The sequence below is a fragment of the Mya arenaria genome, chromosome 5, assembly GCF_026914265.1.
Source record: "Mya arenaria isolate MELC-2E11 chromosome 5, ASM2691426v1".
In the NCBI taxonomy this organism is placed as follows: Eukaryota; Metazoa; Mollusca; class Bivalvia; order Myida; family Myidae; genus Mya; species Mya arenaria.
Window position 1 is genome coordinate 71,174,408 of NC_069126.1, and position 21,404 is coordinate 71,195,811.

At 34.5% G+C, this 21,404-nt stretch overlaps 1 protein-coding gene across 2 annotated transcripts in view; it reads left to right on the plus strand.

Annotated features, from left to right (window-relative positions):
• Positions 1-20,276, plus strand: part of LOC128236060 (uncharacterized) — a 54,129-nt gene extending 33,853 nt beyond the window's left edge. The window contains exons 4-7 of one of the 2 annotated variants that reach the window (XM_052950880.1): positions 5,931-6,064; positions 14,248-14,488; positions 19,249-19,345; positions 19,875-20,276. In XM_052950880.1, coding sequence (XP_052806840.1) covers positions 5,931-6,064; positions 14,248-14,488; positions 19,249-19,337 — 464 coding nt within the window. In that variant the 3' untranslated portion in view covers positions 19,338-19,345; positions 19,875-20,276. Of the gene's footprint in view, positions 1-5,930; positions 6,065-14,247; positions 14,489-19,248; positions 19,447-19,874 lie in introns of those variants that run through there. The other variant, XM_052950879.1, reaches the window with a different exon arrangement.
• The last annotated feature ends 1,128 nt before the right edge of the window (positions 20,277-21,404 follow it).

The following is a 21,404-nucleotide window of genomic DNA, read 5'->3' on the forward strand; positions in this document are numbered from 1 at the left end:
AAAAAAAGAGAGAGATGGACTTGTAATCTAACAATCAAATATTTTAAGAGGTATGAAAGTAAAATAATTTTTTTTTTTTATTAAACCTGCACATTTTCCCCCTTTTTGTACTTAAATGGCGCAAAATGTTCCCCTTTTCAAAGGCCCCAGGCCCCGTCCCCTTTTTTAGAAAAAAAACCCTGATATTATATATGAAACAAAAGCAATAAAAATAAAAGTTGAACCACAGTCACGGTACGTATTACAAACTACAATGAACAAATAAAGTTATTGTTCAACTCCTAAATGAGGCCTAGATGTTGTTCACTAAATTTATATCGTTTATTGCATTTCCAGGTATTGTCATCATTGGGTTTGATAATAAAAAAATCCACATTTGTCGTATCCTTGTGTGTGTGACGCCAAGGTCCGAATTCGCCATCTCGACATCGTACTCAAACTCACTTGAATCGAAGCCAGAATGTTCAGATTCGTCAGACAATCACTGAAATATAAATGACATTATTCAGCAATGCTGTTTTAAACTGAAGTAAACAAGGGCAGAAGCTAGTTCTACATTGCATTCTTGTTTATTCGAAAAAACGTGTATCAACAGCTGATCAATGTTAAATTGGGTCATGTTAAAGTTGAACAGTAGGGATGGTCATTATTTTATATCATATCTGTACTTACTTTCAATTTGTAGAAGCAGATGGCCATTTTTATGACCAGATTAGCGAAATAGAAGAGACACATATGTCCCATATAGTGATTTATAGCCTTTGTTTATACAAGCCAGACGATTTTTGTTTACCAACATTGCCGACATTTTGACACGATTCTGAACCATGACCTGTGACGTCAGGCGTGTGATCAATAAAATATAGTTGTATTATTGGTAGTTAATTATAAGTTGCAGTATTGTGTAAATTTCCACGAGGAAAATGAGACAGGAATGCCCACAAACCTGCGCAGTCAACATTTTATGCATCCTTGATACCAATGACCTTATTTCGTGATTTTCCGAAATTCTTTAAATAGTAACATAGTGTTGTTTTTTAGTGCATTGTATTTATCGATGTTTATACTTCATGAATATGAATTTATAGCGAATAAACAAGCATCAGGTATGAAAATAAATGCCCCTACATTACGAGTACGTAGGATTGCGTATCTATGAAGCTATCGATAAAACATTGATCTGCGTATGTATAAATGGATAGATAAGTAAAATTGCGTATCTATGAAGTAAAGGGTTAATTTGTATTTGTGTCCGTAAACGCCGATTGAATATTGTCTCAACTTGTTAATAATAAACATTGAATCAATGATGTATTGCCACTAATTGTATTGCATCATGAAACATCCCCATGACATCTGACGTCACGCGCTTGATCAAAACAATGTAGAATGAACTTTTTATTATTGGTGGTTTAAAAGAGCTGTGACGATTTAGGGAATTTTTCACAGAAAACAAGACAAGAAGGCATTCAACCATGCGCTGTGGATTTTGAATGAGTGTTTGACCTTTTCAAAAATGTGTAATTAGTTATCAAGCCTTTTCGGGTCAAATGTGTTTATCAATGTTTTCAGTCATTAGCAAAAACATGTTTATAAGATGCATGTGCAAATAGTGAAATACGACTGCATTCTTGTGGTAAGCTAATTTCATGCAAAACAGGCAGAGGAAAAAGGGAAAACAGCAATTTACTGGGGCCGTCATAATCGGTTGAAAATTTTAATAAAAAAATAACTTTAGCGTAGATTCTTATCAAGTGTCCGCAGAGTTTTGCGAAGTTAACCCCTCCGAGGAACGCCGTGTTCGTAATTCTTCAGTCGACTGATCACCGTCCGAGGGCTTTAAATTCAAACTGAGGAACGTGGTTAGTCGATGAAATCATTGTGTTTGGCCGCGATAGCAAAAATCTGCAGAGGGAAAGGAAAAGTGGGTCTAACGCGTTGAGTGTGCTGTATGTAAAAAGTTTACTCTTAAAGCAAGGGCAGCAAGTCTTGCTATATGGTCTCCCTTTCTGTTATATTAAATTATTGTCTGTTTTTAGAAACAAGGGAAATTCTTCAAAATAGTCACTTCTAAGGTAACTATTGTTCTTTTTATAGGTTTATAGGTAAAGAATCATTATTATATTTTTTCATACATGTGATAATTTCTTGGGTCGATTCCGGGACACTCGTCGTAATGTCAACGCACACTAGGGGGGTCCGGAGGCATGCCCCCCCTGATTTTTTTTTGAAATGGGGAACGTCTGTGGTGCATTCTAGAGCATATCTGGGGCTATTTTAGTCGTTTTTAACGTCAGGAAAATGTACCTATTTTGACTGCCAAGACGTATTTTTTACTTGACATGGTTTGTTTTTTTCTGCATTTTCTTGAAAAAATAAAACCACCAGATATTTTCCCAGGCTTTAACCCTTTAGCACATAGACAAGTGGCCAGATTACACCTCCCAGTCAATAGCCATCTTACTGATAAGCAGTCCTCATCTGTATAGGTACTTTTCAGGATATTTGAAAATGAGCAAATGAATAGTCAGCAGTATGACCTTAAACTCAATATTACTCCATATAATTGTTTCCAAATCTTATTTATGTCAATACATTTTTTATAGATAATTAAATTATCTAATAAATGGTGTCAATGATGAAATATTAAATTATTTTATTTCATCTGTGAATGCGTTTCCAAGATGGAATTGTAACATTTCTTTGAAATGTCATAATTGCATTAAATCAAAGGGTAATAAAATGCTGGGATCGATCTAAATTTTATTACCCCTATCATAAAAAAGTCCCATCTGGATTAAAAAGCCGACAATTGATGTTCTTGTGTATAATACACAGAAATGTGGCAGGAATATCCGGTGTCATCCAGCTGAGAGATGCAGTCTAGAGTGTCTGTTTAACTTTATTACCCCCAAATAAAATTCTTTACAAAAAGAAAGCCGATAAATGTTTTCCAAGTAATGAATAAAAAGATCTTAATCATCAAACGCTTGCACAAATGTTGTTTACTTGACCTATTTTACGACCGGAACCATGCTGGCCATCGATCAGCTCAGCAGAAAATTTATTCATCATTTTCCCAGCTACTTATTGTCTCTATTGTTTGTAACACAAACTATTATCTACAAATAATTAAAATCTTTATTGATTTTAATGGTAAATTAAACTGACGTAATATATTCAATGATTTACACATCAATGTTTTTGGGGAAATTCCATACTGTACAGTACTGCCATTCCTCTAGGTTTTATTACGTCTCAGTGGGATCTCACACCTGTGATTGGCAGTATAAATAATAACCTTCAAGTTTTAGCAGACGACATTTTCTTTTCGAGGGAAAATCAATACACAAAAGGTTAAGCTTCAGCTTTATAAACATCCGGGATATTGTTTACAAAAAGAAAGATGCAAAATTGAAGTATTGAAATGACCCTATTGAAATATGCGAGAGATGCGTATACATCCAGTAGTGTATAGGGTCGGTCAGATGCGTTTACATCTGCTAATGAGCTATGTCGGCCTATCTCGTATACATGCGCTAAAGGGTTAAATGAAGTGCTAACCAGGAGGATATGCAGTCTACTTTCGGTTCCATCAAAACAGGAAATAGACAACTATACGGGCACCTGTTTTCCCGCGCTTTTGAGAACATGCGTTACAAAATATTTATTTTTCCATCACATTTAAAACGTTTGCAATTTATGACACACAATATTTTCCAGACGATCAAGAAGTTTATCCAGTCGATGAGCTTTTTTCCGTTTGGAGATGCATATAATTTTGATAGAGACGTGTCAACAATCGGCTGTATAAAGCGATCACGTGACTTACCATGGTCACGTGATTAAAGCACTCTATATAACCACCTGTAAACCCCATATCGTCAGTTTTATTTCGGCGTAAAAATACACAACGATAGTTCGAAAAAAAGTTCAAAACACTAAAATTCCTTATGAACGCGTTAGTTGTTTAAAGTATAACGACGTATCGACTTTGAAATTTGAATGGAATATGGGATGTTTTCCGTGTTTTAATTTTGGTTTTTTACTCATTTTGTCACTTTCTTTGAACTTACCTTCATGCTCGTTTGTTGGTAAAATGTGTGAAAAATTTCAATTCATCAATTAAAAGCTATCATTCATAAGACCAAACAAATCCATATGAAAACAATGCATTTGTATACAAGAACCCTCCCCGACTCGTTAAGCACAACAATAGGCCAATAGATCAATTGTCGGGTGATTGACGATGACCTTGACGACACACGTACCAATTAACGGATTAGTGTCAACATGTCCTGTGTTTTACGACCAGTGTCCCGGACAGGCAAAATTGCTGACTTACATTGGTAAAATTAAGATAATCGATTCCAAGATTATTTTTTTTTAATTTTTTTTATGACTTTCCAGGACAAACATGCACTCTCCGTGACAGAGATACGATTTCCGGGATAATCCCGGACATCCGGGCCGTTATCACATGTATGATTTTTTTATATTTAACAAACAGCAAATGCAAGGACAACATTCCAAAATTTTCGTATGAGGATGATACTGATTTTGATTTTGAGTGAATAGCATAAGTGATCTGTATCATCAGAAACAGTAAATCATTAATCTACATACATTTGTTCAAGCATACTTGATTGTATGCTCAGAATACATTGTATGTCTGTTATAACGCGTTAACTTGTATATTTTTATCAAACATAATGCTGTTTTTATGTTGATAGTAAAAGGACTTATTTGTCACATAGAACCGTTTACATCTATATTTCAACATATTTTATGAAAATCAGTTCATGAAATTAGGGCCTTTTTGCAAAATAGGACCTTTTTATTTTAAAAGTATCCTGAAAAACGTTTGGGATAAAAGAGCTTATTTATGTTATTGATTATATCTATTGACTTATTGATTATTGGGAAATGAAATATATGTGTAATTGAAGCTTTGAATACAACATATATCAGCACCATAACATGTCTTTGTAAAGTATTTCCCTGATTTGTTACATATCTTCAAGCCTTAAAATTTGTTTTCCCCAAAAGTATGAGAAATGCAAATAGGCCCTTTTAATTTTAAGGTGGCGCTATACCCTTTTAATTCCCTCAACATTTATAAAATTTCAGATAAAGTGAACGGGATCGATTAATATTCATTCTGGATTAATATTCATTCTGGAAAAATGTCTTGTAAAACACAAGAGCATAAATTAATGAATTCCTTGATTTATTATATGCTTTCCAGTGTTTCTTTATAGAGATATATCAGTGAAATAAAAGTTATTAATTTGTAAAATTTGACCTTGACCTTTTTTTAAACTTTAAGCCCGTTCTCAGTTCCCAATCAAACGTCAGCACCCAATGGCTCGTTGACAATTCAACTATATCTCATGGAAATAAAGTTACTTTTGCATACAAACTGACACGCTTTTCTGAAATACTACAATTGAATGTCATTTAATTATCTTTTTTAGCATATAATTACTGCTACTTTAAAGATAGCTTTTGGTGCTATTATGATATATTGTGACTTTGCACTGAAACAAACAATTGTCCCCTTTGTTTTCTTCCCTTCCCAAAATTGCATGGAGCTTACCAGTGATGAAAGGGTCAACAGATTTAAATAATTTTTGTTACATAGGTTTGGTGCATGGGTTTAACTCCATAAAATACAGGTCAAGTTTGTCTTTGCTTTCAATTGATCATTCACTTTACGGAGTTATCTAGCCCCTTTAAAATTTGACCATTCCTGTGTTAATGCAGCATGTTGGGGTATTTGTTACCCCTGTGACAGCTCTTCTTAAATTTTGATTTTGATTACATGATCAAAAAATTATCGGAATCGTTACCCTGATTATTTCCTCTGTTCTATTTTGAATTTCAAACCATAGTAAATAGTGAAAAAAATGAGTTATTTACATTTTCAGATTTTAACATAGATGTGACTACACTCACTGTATCTGAACCAGCAGAAAAAACAGATGGCCAAGTTTCCATCATAACTGCTTGTTTGACACCAGTGTCTGCTGTATCCACACAACGATGTACATACTACTCAAAGGTATTGAACAGTGAATACTTCTGATAAAACTAGGATGAGTACTGTTTAACTATTGTGGTTACTGAAAATAGGTGTTTGCACATGTTTGTGGGGTACCTTTTTATGCCCCTGAAGGTGGGCATATTAAAATTCCCTACCTCTTAGGCAAGGTCACACTTAGCATTTATTCACAATGCAATCTGCATATAAGGACATAGAGTATAGGTTGCTGTGTCCGGGCTGTAACTTTCCCTTGTATGGACATATATTGAAATAACTTGCCACATGTGTTTGACATACCAAGACGACGTGTCGCGTGCAAGACCTGAGTCCCTACCTCTAAGGTCAAGGTCAAACTTGGTGTTTATTCACAATGGAATGCTGCATATATAAGGACATAGAGTGGTTTCTCGTGTCCGGGCTGTAACTTGTTCTTGTATGGACAAATTTTAAAAAAACTTTCCACATGTGTTTGACATACCAAGACTACGTGTCACGTGCAAGACCCGTGTCCCTACCTCTATGTTCAAGGTCACACTTAGTGTTTATTCACAATGGAATGCTGCATATAAGGACATAGAGTATAGGTTGTCGTGTCCCAGCTGTAACTTTCCCTTGTATGGACAGATTTTAAAATAACTTGCCACATGTGTTTGACATACCAAGACGACGTGTCGGGTGCAAGACCCGTGTCCCTACCTCTAAGGTCAAGGTAACATTAAGGTGTCTGTTCACAATGGAAAGTGTCTATTTACAATGGAATGCTGCATATAAGGACATAGAGTATAGGTTGTCGTGTCCGGGCTGTAACTTTTTCTTGTATGGACAGATTTTAAAATAACTTGCCAGATGTGTTTGACATACCAAGATGACGTGTCACGTGCAAGACCCATGTCTCAACCTCTGATACACTTAGATGTTTATTCACAATAGAATGCTGAATATGAGGACATTTAAGAGGTTAGGTTTGTCAAGTATGGGTTGTATTTTTTTATTTTCAGAGGCAATTTAAAACTTGACATATGTTTTTGACATGTAAAGGCAAGATCAACTTTTCATGTACTGACCTTGTTCAAAGGTCAATTTCACATTCGGAGGCATTCCTCACATACTGTGACAGCTCTTGTTTACTCTAGCTTCATATCATGTACAGCAGATTTGACATTGAATACAAACATTTATTTTCATACAGCATATTTTGTCGGTCTTAACTTGACTTGGTACAGTCAGATATTTTTCAAAGATCAGACTTCTGCAAATGCCAGAATTAATTATGATTGACAGTTAAGGCTCTGGTTATCTGGTTATCTGGAGTCTGTATTATGACACTAAAATTGTACACCAGGGGGCGACTTCAGCAAAGTGGTCGCCTAAAATTCCCAGACTTCGCCCATTTGTATCATCAAAGCGACATTGACTTTGCTGAAAATTTTATCACATTTTAAATCTGTCAGTCAGCGAGTATTTGGCCAATGTCCCATTAGTCAAAACATTGCAATAGATTAGCCATTCATAAAATTTGGTAATCTCCTAATCCGATAATTGGGCTGTGTCATCCAATTACCAAAACATCGCCAGTTGGCGGAGCTATAGAAAGTTAACCAATCAGAATGTACATTGAGAAGACCCTGATCAAATTCAGTTCGTTTAAATGCGATAGAAACGGCAACATAATTCATTAATTCATTAAAATATTAATCAAGTTAAAAAGTAATTGACATATGTATTAAACAAACAAAGCAAGACATTTTAAACATTGTTGCATTTGAAGTAGGTGGCCATAACTATCTGGGACCATTGGCAAGGGCAATTGCGCTAAAAAAATCAATTACATATTAACAAATATTTGATTGTTAGCTCTACTGGCCAAAGGCCAGAAGAGCTTATGCGATGGTAATGTGTACATAGTATGTGCGTCCGTGCGTCTCTAAACAATTTCTTGTTTACATGATACAGTCTTCAGTGTTGATTGTATCTCGATGAAACTTGTACAGTATCTTATAATCTAGATATCCATTAGAGCTCGGTTCCTTTTGAAAACCAGCCAGATCCGCCCATGCATGCCTAGATTATGGGCCTTGATAGTATAAAAGATTGTTATTGTGAAAACAATTGCTTTTGAACACGATACAGTGTTCAGTTTTGATTGTATCTCGATGAAACTTGTATTTAGGTATCCATTAAAGCTCGGTTCCTTTTCAAAACCATCCGCCCATGCATGCCTAGATTATGGGTCTTGAAAGTATAAAAAAATGCTATTTTTAGCTAAGTCTATTTTTAACCAAGTCTACATGAGCAAAGTCTATATTTAGCCAACTTTACATGTAAAGTCACAATTGCTTGTAAATGTTTGTTCAAATTATGCCCCTGGGGTCATTACTGGCCATCCCCAGGGGTTCACAGGTTTGGTATACTTAAATTGGGAATGTTTGAAAATCTTTTTGTCTGAACCAGCTATTCAGACACTTGCTATTTTGCATAAGGCATAATTTAGTGGTCTGCTACCATGGTTGTTCAGATTATGTCACTGGGGTCAAAACTGGCATTGCCCTGGGGGTCACAAATTCCTAGAGACTTATTTAAGAAATATTTTCAAAATCATCTTGTTTCAAACCACAAGGCTCATACCTTTGATATTTGATATTTGTTGTGGAGCATGCTGACTGTCTAGCAAAACAGTTGAAATTATGTCCCTGGGGCCAAAGCTGGCCCCACCCCTTTTGACCTTTTTTTTATTTTTAAAGCTACAGCAATGATATTTGGACCATGTGTACAGTTTTGCAAACCAGCATCCATGTTGTCCTCGAATGACCTTGACTTTGACCTTTTGACCAACTTTTTAGCTCACCAGAGCACGAAGTGCCCAAGGTGAGCTATTGTGATCGGTCTTTGTCCGTCCGTCCATCCGTCAGTCAAACTTCCTGTTTTGCTTAAAAAAACATCTCCTCTGAAACTACTTGTCCAAATTCAATGAAACTTTTCAGGAAGCTTCATTTGGTGACCCTCTACAAAAATACAACAAGGAGTCTTGATTGATCAACAACAACAACAGCAACAGCAACAACAACAAAATGGCTGACTTCCTGTTTTGCTTTAAAAAACATCTCCTCTGAAACTATCTCTCAAAATTCAATGAAACTTTACAGGAAGCTTCCTTGGGTGACCCTCTACAACAATACAACAAGGCGTCATGATTAATCAACAACAACAACATCAACAACAACAAAATGTCCAACTTCCTATTTTGCTTTAAAAAAACATCTTCTCTAAAACTACCAGTCCAAATTCAATTAAACTTTACAAAAAGCTTCCTTGGCTGACCCTCTACAAAAAAACTCCAAATGTCATGATTGATCAACAACAACAACAACAACAAAATTGCCAAAATGTTAAAATCTGATAGTTATGTAAAGTTGACACTTGAAGCAAGGGCAGCAAGTTTTGCTATATTGTCTCTTTTTTTGTTGGAGATTCCACTACTTTCCATTTTAGTAACAAGGAAATAGAATTTAAATTTTATTAAGTCTTCAACATAGTCACTTAAAGGTAATTATTGTTCTATTTTTAGGTTCATAGATTCAAATAATTATTATACACTTTATTCTTTGGAAGAAATTTCATTCATTGAATATGTGAAGGAAGAGAATGTTGATCTAAGTGGAAGAAGCAATGATATTAGTGGTGGGTGCTGAATGTGGTCTGATATTTGATTTTTAGAGCTTAAAGCTGCACTCTCACTGATTGAATGTTTTGACAACTTTTTTATTTTTTGTCTTGGAACGAGGCATTTTTGCGAAAATGCATGGACACCAGTCATATTAGACTGCTGACAAAAAATTAGATCGCAGATTTATATATTTAAGTTCAAATATTGATGTTTTATGCATATTTCTTAAACCATTAGTAACGATTTAAGCCATAAAACATTAAATTTCAAACAGAAATATGAACATCTGCGATTTAATCTTTTGTCAGCAATCTTTTATCATTGGTTGGCAAATATTTACGCCAAAATTTGCTCTTTCCAAGACACAAAATAAAAAAGTTGTTAAAACGGTAGTTCTGTGCAGTTTATTGATTTTATTGGATGGTGCACTGTTGGTTGTTTGTGTATCCATACTAAAAGTTCTGATTGTGTGCAAGCAATTTAACATAGTTTTGTCAGTGTGCAGGCAGTTGAACGAAGTCCTGTGTGTGTGCAGGCAATTGAACAAAGTCTTGTCAGTGTGCAGGCAACTGAAAAAAGTCCTGTCAGTGTGCAGGTATTTGTACCAAGTGCTGTCAGTGTGCAAGCAACTAAACAAAGACCTGTCAATGTGCAGGTATGAGAATCAAATTCTGTCAGTGTACAGTCAATCATCAATTCCTGTCAGTGTGCAGGCAACTGAACAAAATTCTGTCAGTGTGCAGTCAATCAGGAAGTCCTGTCATTGTGCAGGAAACTGTGACAAGTCCTGTCAGTGTGCAGGCAACTGTGACAAGTCCTGTCAGTGCTTATCCAGGCAACCTGTTTGATCAGTATGTTTTTCAATATTTTTTTAGAACAAATATCAATCTATATTGATTACAAAGGTTAAAAAAAAATTCACAGGTGAGCGATTTAGGGCCATTATGGCCCTCTTGTTTTATTTTTAAAGCTACAGAAATGAAATTTTGACCATGAGTACAGTTTTGAAAGCAATTTTATTTTGTCATATGACCTTTACTTGGCACATATTAAAATAGTTCTGCTTACAACACTTTCTGTCCTCAGATGTTGAATGGGCAATGTTACGGGCAATGTTTTCAGGTAACCCAAACACAAAACGTAAACTATATGTTTGTTGCCTTTTACCCATACATATATGCTCTGGATTGAAAATGACCACAAGAGCCATGCCAGTAGACCATAGGCCCTTATGGGCCTCTTGTTATGAAATCTACCCGTAGATCTAGAAAGTTTTGAAAAACTTCTCTTCAGGAACCATTGGACCAATTGTAAATGTCACAAATGTACACCACATTGAGACGGATATGAAGAGCACATGTAGCAAAATGTCTGTCTGTCCGTCAGAAATCGTGTCCCGCTCCATTAAATTATAAGGATTTTGATAACTCGGCACAAATGTGCACCATATTGATAAGATGTGCAAAGCGCATATTACAACCAGCTTGTTTCAAGGTCATTTAGGCCACAATTAAATGTGACTCTGACTATTTTTCGTGTCAGATGTTCGCCATATGGAGACAATGTGCAGAGCACATGTGACAACCACCTCAGTTTATGGTCAATGTCACACTTACAAGGTCAAAGGTCATGACTACATTTTGGCTCGCTCCATATCTCTTGAAGGATTTGACTTGCCACAAAAAATCGCTATTATGTGCAGAGAGGGAAACATCATCTTTGGACTATCTGCGCATGCGCGCAGTTAGTCTTAAGACCACAAACTCCAAAGAACACAAACTCCAAAGAACTACTTCTATTCATGTCGTTTTTACCCATTTTTTTGTCTCAATGCGCTCTATGTTTAGCAGAATGACGACGAAATCATCAAAATAGATTAGTTGTATTGTGTTCCGAGTACCAGTTCTTGGTTGTTCGGCTATTTCTGCGCTGTATTTCTGTATCCCGGCGTTTTATTTTTAGCAGGATATAACTATTTTTAGATCGTTATATTTATCAGATTAATGGGTCAAAATAATGGAGGCTCTGGTAGGAAGGTAACATACTGATATTCACTCTGTGTTTAGCCCAAGATGTTCTAGAAATTATTACCGACCGCAAGTGTCCCATCGCCTGCAGGTTTTTTTATGATAACCTGTAGTGACCCTGAAGCACGCTTATTTGTAATGGTGTATATTTGATATTACTTTATTGAGATAAGAAACAAAAATGATTGTCTGAAAGTCAAAATAGTTGTATCTCAATTTCGCGTTGCTTATGCTTCAAATACTATGATTTGCCTGCTATACAGTTACAAAATACTATTTATTCTGTAATTTTTAGGCATATACTTTTCTAATAAGATGTTTTCATTTTTTTGCGTAATAGCTTCGTTCCGGTGAATTCTTGCCATTGTTTTAGACATAAGGCTTTCAATTTATTCTAACATACATGCCCTATAACGATAGTGAGTCATGCATACGCTTGATGAAGCAAAGTAGTTCGGATTTAACCTGTAAAACATCTAAAGTGTGTGAAGCCTTCATCACCATACTTGTATTATTTCTACACAGATATTTACGTAACACATAAATAACATTTATTTATCAATAAAACTTGAAAAAGCACAATCATATTCCCATTCTTAGAACCCATTCTTAGAACAGACAATTTCTGATAATCTAAAAATAGTTTCAACTACATCAACTGACAGATTTTCTAAAAATAGTTTCTACATACATTAACTGACCACATTTTTGTCCTCACCGCGGGAAAACGACCCATCTGATAAGCTCTGCATTTTGATAGGAATTATTTCTAAAGTTGCTCGTAAAAATAAAATCATTTTCCTCAAACATTTAAAACGTGTATGTTCATAAAACTTGCCTTACGTATGATATCTAATCAAAGCTCCGAAAAACCTTTAGAAGCGATTGAAAGGGGCATGCATTGTAATTTTAAATACATGGGCCGGGATCATGACGTTGACTGAAGTGATACGCTGTGCATTTTGAATGGAATTATTGCGTGAGTTGTTTGTTAAGAAATTATTTTCATTAAACAAAATGTGTATGTTTATAAAAGGAAATGAAATATATGATGTATTGTGTTTTCCTATTGTATGATATCTAATCAAAGCAGCGAAAACCCTTTAGAAACGATTGAAAGGGGCATGCATTGTAACATTAAATACATGCGAAAGGGGTATTACGACGATTGAAGTGACATTTACATAAACAAAATGACACAAGACGCCCTAAAATAGATAAAGATATGTTTGTTTCCTCGCACAGTGTGGGCACAAGCGGTCTTGGCCCTCAGCACATTTTTCACTTTTATCTACGTGCCCTTCACCCATTACCATAGTTCAAATAAAATTTGCAACTCTCACATATTTGCCCGCAGATGGTCTTTCAGCGCTTTGCGCTTTGATTTTATTACAAAACAACTGTCTAGTTCTTCAGTTTGATGTATGATTTACTGTCATTTATTAGTTAAAATAACTGATGTTGAAAACTTGGCCAAGTGGTGGGTTTTTAACCATGATTTTATAGTGATATGATATATAAAACCAGTCTTTGCATTTGGAGCCCCAAAGGACTGTTACTAAAAAAAGAAAATGGTTAAACTGAATATTTTTAATAAGGGTTGACATATAGTGACCAAACTTTGTATGTATGAATTGCAGTGAGGCTTTTCATGGGATTGCATTTTGGGCTCCTAGGGTCAAGGTCACTGTTACTTTAAATAGAAAAATGGTTGAAACCGAATATCTTTAGTTAGGGTTGATATATTGTGACCAAACTTGGTATGTAGGAAGAGTTTTTGAGATCTTCCATGGGGTCTCAAGGGTCAAGGTCACTGTTAATAAAAATGGAATCAGGGTTGAAACTGAATATCATTAGTTTGGGTTGACATGTTGTGATCAAACTTGGTATATAGAAAATGTTTATGGAGACCATTCATGGGATTGCTTATGGGGCACATTGGGCTAAGTTCAAGGTCACTGCTACTGAAAATAGAAGAACAAATTGAAGCTAAATAACTTCATTTGGGGTTGACATATTTAGATCAATCTTGGTGTATATTAAGTAAGAGTTTATGGAGATCTTTCATGGGAGAAGGTTTAGGCCTGCTAGATTCAATGTCAAAATTTATGTGAAAAACTACAGAAACAAGCTCAGTAGCCAAAAGTTTAAACATAAACCCCATTTAAAGGCATGGGATCAAGCTCATTCTCACTAAAAATAGAAAAACAGTTCAATCTTTTTTTTTTAATTTTGGTTGACATATTGTGACCAAACTTGGTATATCGGAAAGAGTTAAATAAGAAAACCTTATCATCGGATTGTTACTTAAAGTAGAAAAACAGTTGAAACTTAATTAAAATTAAGTTTAATTAACAAACTGTGACTTAGCTTCGAATTTAGGTAGAGTGAATGGACCCTAACATGGGATTGCATATGGGGCCCCTAGGATCAAGGTGAAGGTCGCTATTACCTAAAACATTGATAAGTAAACAGAAGAGATTTCATGGCTCTTTTTTTCTTGATTTTAGGAAGGTGTCGAGTATGAAACCTGTGAGAATGTTACACAAACCACTTCATCAACTGGATGTACTGATACTTGCAATGGGGAGGCTTGGGCAAAAGTAACTGTTCAATATCAGTATACTCAAGCAACAAACAATCCAGTGGAAGGCAATTTGCGAGTTCGAATCAAACACACTGGAGACTCAAACAACCCAAGGGAAATTGTATGGAATTCAACTAACATTCAATGGGTGGAAGGTCCCAAAGGTAAATAGCTATATCTTTCTGTTGAAATTAAAATATTTGATTATGGCATTATTTTACTGCATAGTAAATGGATACAATGCAAATAAATGTTCAAAGCAGAACATTGAAAAGTAAAAAATTGCACAAAGTCTAGCAGCAGCAGCAGTTGAGAACCCTGGATGGCAGTGTATAGAAAAATGTTAGTTCATATTTTGGTAGCCACGCTTGGTGAAATCATGATGTTCAAGATGGCTGCCAGTAGATTCAAATGTACAAAATTCGTGCAAATATGTGTGAGGCCAGAAAACAGAGAGAGATATTGTGATTGCCTTGGTGGTGTTGTGAAGCTATAATCTTTGCAGTTCATAGTAAGGCCCATATATCTGACTTAAGTAATTGTCCAGTTATGTCCCTTTTTCATTTAAAAACAACAACATACATGGTTTGGAGTCGGCTCTGCTGCAATATTGTGGGCTTTACAACAAAGAAAGTATGTTATTGTTTATTAAGAAGAAATTACAGATCATTGATATTAAAATGACTGCCATGATGGCTGCCAATTATATTAAAATGCTAAATTGAACATCACTGTTTACTGTGATGGTTCATCGTAAATCATGATATTGTTTTGTTTTGATGAAATGAATATACTTTTTAATATTCAAACAGTTTTATAGAAAAAGATTGCTGCCATACCATCTGACAGTGATTAATTATGCCCCCCCCCCCTTGATGAGGGTGGGGTATATTGCTTTGCACATGTTAGTCAGTTAATAGACTAAAACTTGCCTACATGATAACTGGTGGAGTTTGTAATATGTTTTATACCCCCTACAGTCTGTTGCAATTCTCCTTGTCTCTGGATCATAACTTGAAAACTACTATAATTTAAATTAATTAAATTTCATACAAGAGTGAAGCACAATGAGAGGATGTGCATCGTACAAGAATTGTAGCTCTACTTTATTCAATAGCAGAGTTGTTATCCTTTGTTACCTTTTCTTGTCCAGAGCATAACTTGAAACATACTGGATGGAGTTCTGTGGTAAAACACAGAAAGCACTAGAAACAGTGCAGTGAACAAAAACCATAATTCTCTTTTTACAGAGGAATTGCTATGTTTTTTTTCTGGATGAAATTTGATAAAACTTTAAAGGTGGTAAATGGTAAAGCACAACAAGAGAAAGGGCATAAGAACCATAACTCTATTTTATCCAATTACTGATAAATTGCTATTTGTAGCTTTTTCTTGTCCAGAGCAAAACTTGAAAACTAGTGGATGGAAAAAATTAAACTTCATACAATGGTTAAAGCACAATGAGAGGAAGTGTTAGGTGCATAACTTGAAAACTAATGGATGGAATCTTCCTACAATTCAGGATGGATTTCTAAATAATTCACCACCATTTCCTATGAGTGCAACATCAGGGGCATTAATAATATATTAACAAATAAATATTAATCATAATTAGTGAAAGCTCTAGTTTCTCACTTTAGATTGCTAAAATGTCAGAAATGGTGCATTCAGAACTGGTACACTACTACAGGAAAATTGCCATTTTCATAATTATAATAATAAACCTATATATGAGCTGCATCGTGTGAATTTGGGCCTTTTTGACAGACATAATTATTACAAATGAAATAAGGCCTTTTTTAATTATATGTTTTACGAACTGCCAGAGATGTAAAGTGTCAGAGGAGGAGGAAATAAAAATAAAATTACATTTCTGGAATTTTATTTTTTGGTCGGGAAAAAAACAAACAGAAAAGCAAAAGCTATGATGTACATGTATCCTTTATGATTTTCTATTTTAATGTCAAGTCAATATGTAAGTGTGTTCACATTTGTTTTTGCTTTATCTGACAAGTTCACTTCATATTTTCATTAATCACTCTTTATACTTTGTAATTTATGCATGTTATAATAGACAAGTGACATAAAAAAAATCTACTATTTTCGGTAAACTTATTTGCCATTTTTTTCAATTGGAGTTTAAGGAATAGACCATCACCGCACTGTGTTGTCTTGGCTGCAAATTGTCTGATACCAATTCACCAACCATGTCATTGTTACAGTTAGCAAAAGAGCTTTTTTTTTCCTTCTAATAATTTAACAGCAAATATCCTCCAGGAACAAGCAAACCAGGAACTTGTAAATCAACTGATTATACTGTCTGTTTTTAAAAACAAAAGCTGTCTATCCAACAGTGATTCAAATAATTCTATTTGTCCATCACACATTCTGTCCAAGAAGCAATCCAAACAACACTGGTGGTCCAACTAACACTTCCGGTCCAACCATTGATAATTGTTCAACCAACACGTATGGTCCATCCAAAATAGCGGTCCAGTAAGCAATAGATGCCCAACCAACAATAGAGTTTCAACAGGCACTAGCTTACATCATGTTGTTACCAATCTAGCAGCCCAACCAATTGTAGTGATGTACTTAATTGAAAGTAATGATCTCAGTAGATAACATCAGCATATTTGAATCATACCTGTCAAGAAAGGAATGGAACATTAAACAGTATATTTTTTATAAAAAAAATAAGTCACTCTCAGAATTATTTATGGATGGGTTTTAAGAAAATCTGGACCCCGATTTAATTCCAGGCCTGGGTGTATGTGACGACTAGTCTGGTGGCCATCTTAATATCTAAACATAACTAACTAGTAACAAATCATTCAGAAGCTGAGAACACTAGACAGGTGACAGCATGACATAATTACTCTTTTTAAGTAAAATTTTATTACATAGAAATAAAACAAACAGAGCAGTATAAATATCATAATTTATATTGATGATGATTTATGTATCTTAATTCATGTACCTGGTAATGTGCATACAGATTCCTCATTATAGATTATGACTGTCAGATAGTGAAAAATGTAGATAAAAAAATGTTCCACATTTTAAAACTGATTACAATTATTGCAGTAGTCGAAATTAACACAAGCCTGCAAGCCCTGCACTGGTAAAATGCTATCCCGCCTTGCTTAAATTCTGAATATTATGTAGCAGGTCTTGTTCAAAAACTTGATGCCAATTAAGCAATAGTATAATAATTCAGGCTTGTATTGCATTTACTTTCAGTCAGTATGTGGATGTATCAATATCATACATGCCATATTTCTGAGAGGCTTCCCAGGGGATTTTGGTCTGAATTCCAGGGGATTTTGATATCCCGATTACAACAGGGGATTTTTACGCGACGAAAATTTGCTTAATATCTGCATTTATAATAAAAGAATAGATACAGAAATACACTCAAATTACAACAACTTTTGGACTTAGTCATCATGGTCCTTCATGGAATTTCACATAATATTATTGATGCTTTCCACTGTCAACCTTAAACAATAAGCAGATAATGATTAGCTTGACTATTTAAAGAATAAGATGGCTTTAGTACTCGCCCTGCGGTCGCTGTCTGCATCCGGTTTAAGTATTATGGCATGTTAACATTTTCACTTATATTGACTCCAATACCCTTCATTTAATTCACTTCATACTTCATATTGTTCTTCAGGACCATATCACACAATGATGTTTCATAACTCTTATTCTTAATACAAAATAATGGCCCCTGATTGGCTTAGGAACTGTTACTAAATAAAATCAATCTGGTTACATGCAAAACCTAAACCAGAATTTCTAAGTCAAATAATAAAGGGCCATAGTTAGCAATATATATGCAAGATAGGGTTATCTTACATGAATATTTAAGTTGGATAGTTGTAAACACAGTTGATACTGCAAGGTACCAATATAAATATTTTGTGTTTGTGGTAGCAAAAAATTCAATGCCAGAGATGAATGAAAAACTGTGAAAAATATTGTCTGCCCCAATAAAGTATCGCTATTTTGTCCTGCATGTGATGAATCCGTCCGAGTTCGGATATATCCGCGTTCATTCCGATGATACAATATAAGGTTGCTACATTTATATTCAATAAAATCCATTCAGCCGCGTCTTTGATACCTTGCATCAACATACATCTTGTTTTGTTTGAATACCTGCTGGGCTGTTTTACTCATATGATTACAACCATCAAACAGCATTAGATAATTTAATGTCAAGTTTGTTTTTTCATTTCATTATTACACTGGATTTCAAATGAATATCAGAGATAGATAAATTTTCATTCTACTAAAATTGTTCTTGTAATTGCATTTAATAATAAAATATTGCATACATGCCATGTCCATATTCATATCCCCTGGAATAATTTTTTTTTTCAGAACTTGCCTAACTCCATGTTATTCTGTTTTGCAATTGCGTGGAAAAGCATTACTTCTGTGTCAAAAGGCTCTTTCAACAGGCTTGACATGTTGCCATTTGGTGACTATTTTTTACAAAATTATGCCCTAAATATCTCTATTTGGCATTGCTTTTCTACATTGCGCCTGAAGTTAAAAATTATATACAGTTCAAAGGCAGGATCGGGCTATCATATAGTTGTCATTACTCCATTGTTGAAATTAAACCATGTTTAAAAGATAGCTGTATCAAGACTTTATAAATTATATATACCATTATACCATTATAAATACACAATTGATTGATTTTCAATTTAAAGGATGGTGAATCCTGTAATGACTGTATTGTCATGTTTTCAATCATTATATTACATAATTATTTCCTTTCTGGTCACATTTCATATATTAATGTTAACTTGAATAAAATGTGTTATTGATAGGTCCACTGAAAGGAATTTGTTGTGCAAGTTTGTTTTCCTGTGGTCTGATGATGCTTGTGTGTTTACATTTCAAGGAATGTCCAGCACTGCTTCAGCAATGATTGAGGATACTACCATTGTGACTGCTCTTTTATCTGGTTATTTGGGATGGAGGCTGTGCTGAAAAACCTGGTGACAATAAACAATTTTCTAGCATGCCCTTTAAATGAACTGGGAGAAGTTATCTACTTGTATAAATATAATATAAATATTTAATAAACTGGATAAACTGACATATTTTCTCAAATTTGGTCTGATTTGACCCTAATGCATGAAGATTATTTGATGCCTATAGATTTTCAGGAAGGTGGTAAATTAAACAAAATGTTTTATTTACATTTTTGTTTGTTTCTTAAAATTTTCAGGGAAACAATATTTTCATTGGCTATAATAATATTTTTTGTGTGAACAGTTGTTAAATAGTTGGATGACTTAATTATGTGAATCATTGAAGCACTTAATTAATTTATTAAGGACAAAATAACAAGATGAAGATGATATTCAAGGACAAAAATGACAACCTGAAGATGATACGCAATTTAAAAACATTTTTGATACATTGATTATAAAAGTGATGGGGAAAGAATCAGTTCAAATTGTGCTTATCAAGGTCTATAGCATTAAAAGCACAAAAATAAATGAATTTTCCTATTCTTACCAGGGCCAACCACTACAGCTACTGCTAGTACCGGGACAACCACTCACTACCACTACTCCTACTACCACTACTACACTACTACAATATACTTTTCATTTACTGTCAGAATGTAACCATGCAACAGAAATTTGCAGTTTTTTAAATTGCATTTTTTTTTCAAATCTTACGATCAGCAAATTGAAGGAATAATGAGGTGTTATCTTGAAAGACTAAACATTTGAAACACTCCTCTACTAAATGAAGCAATGTAGTTGTTTTATTTTAAAATTGATAACATTTATGTTAATTATACTTTAATTGAATGAAGTTAAATGTGTCAGCTTTATGGATCTTTTTTATGACAAGAGAATTTAGATCTTAAAACCGAAGATAAAGAAAAGTTAATATAAATTATATGAACATGTATGCCTTACATACTTTTTACTTTGAGTGTATTTGTGGGGTATTGTATGCATGACCCTATTTTCCTTAGGATTGCTTCTAAACATCATGTATCTTCTTCTTAATGCCTGTCCCATGCAGTGATTGAAGTTAATTATAATTAAGGAGGTTACAAATGACTGTCTTGTTTGTGTTACCATGTGGAATTCCAGTCTCCAAAAAAAAAAGTTTGAGGGGGTATATAGGAGTGAGCTTGTCGGTCGGTCGGTCGGTCGGTCGGTGGGTCTGCCGGTTTTCGTGGTTTTCATGATATTGGGGCTGGTGGGGCCAAGGTCAAGGTCACTGTTACTAAAAATAGAAAAATGGTTTCTGCTTCATAACTTTAACTGGGCATGAGATATTGTGATGAAACTTGCTGTATAGGCAGCCTCTGTGAAGACAATGCTTGTGATTGAAAATGGGGCCAGTGGAGTAAAGATTTTTGTGCACTGTTACGAAAATAGAAAAACGGTTTCTGGACAAACAATACATGCATGATAAAAGAAGATGCAGTGTGGAGTAACCTTGGAGTTATGGCCTCTTTTCAAAGGAATGGTTTGCCATTCCTGTGTCCAGGCGGCATTTGGGGGTATTCTTCACTCCTGTGACAGCTCTAGTTTGTAATGATCATAAATATTAATGCATACGCAAATCAATAAAGGAACGAGTTTTATTTTTATTTATTTGTCAGGAAAAATATAAGTTAATACAAGTAAAGATAACAGGCAAACAATTTTATCACTTTCACTACAACTTTGAGTATAAAGTGAAGGACTTAGGACTAGCTAGTGGTAATGATGGTTCTAACTTAAAAAAGTTTGATAGTCTACATACTGTGATATAACTTCTGATGATCATCTGATACACATATATTAACAAAAGTACTAATAGAATATACATGATGTAAAAAAGCAATAAGATAAGTGTCTCATCTAATTGACAAACATAAAACAGTTATGGTTCACATTTACAGGAAAGCCTTAAATTGGAATTATATTTTATTGAGATAAATATATTACAACATTTACTACCTTCAATTCTGATAAAGCTGGCATAAAAATAGATTAAGGTTAACAATTAAAACCTAACAAATTAAAGAATATGTTCGCATTG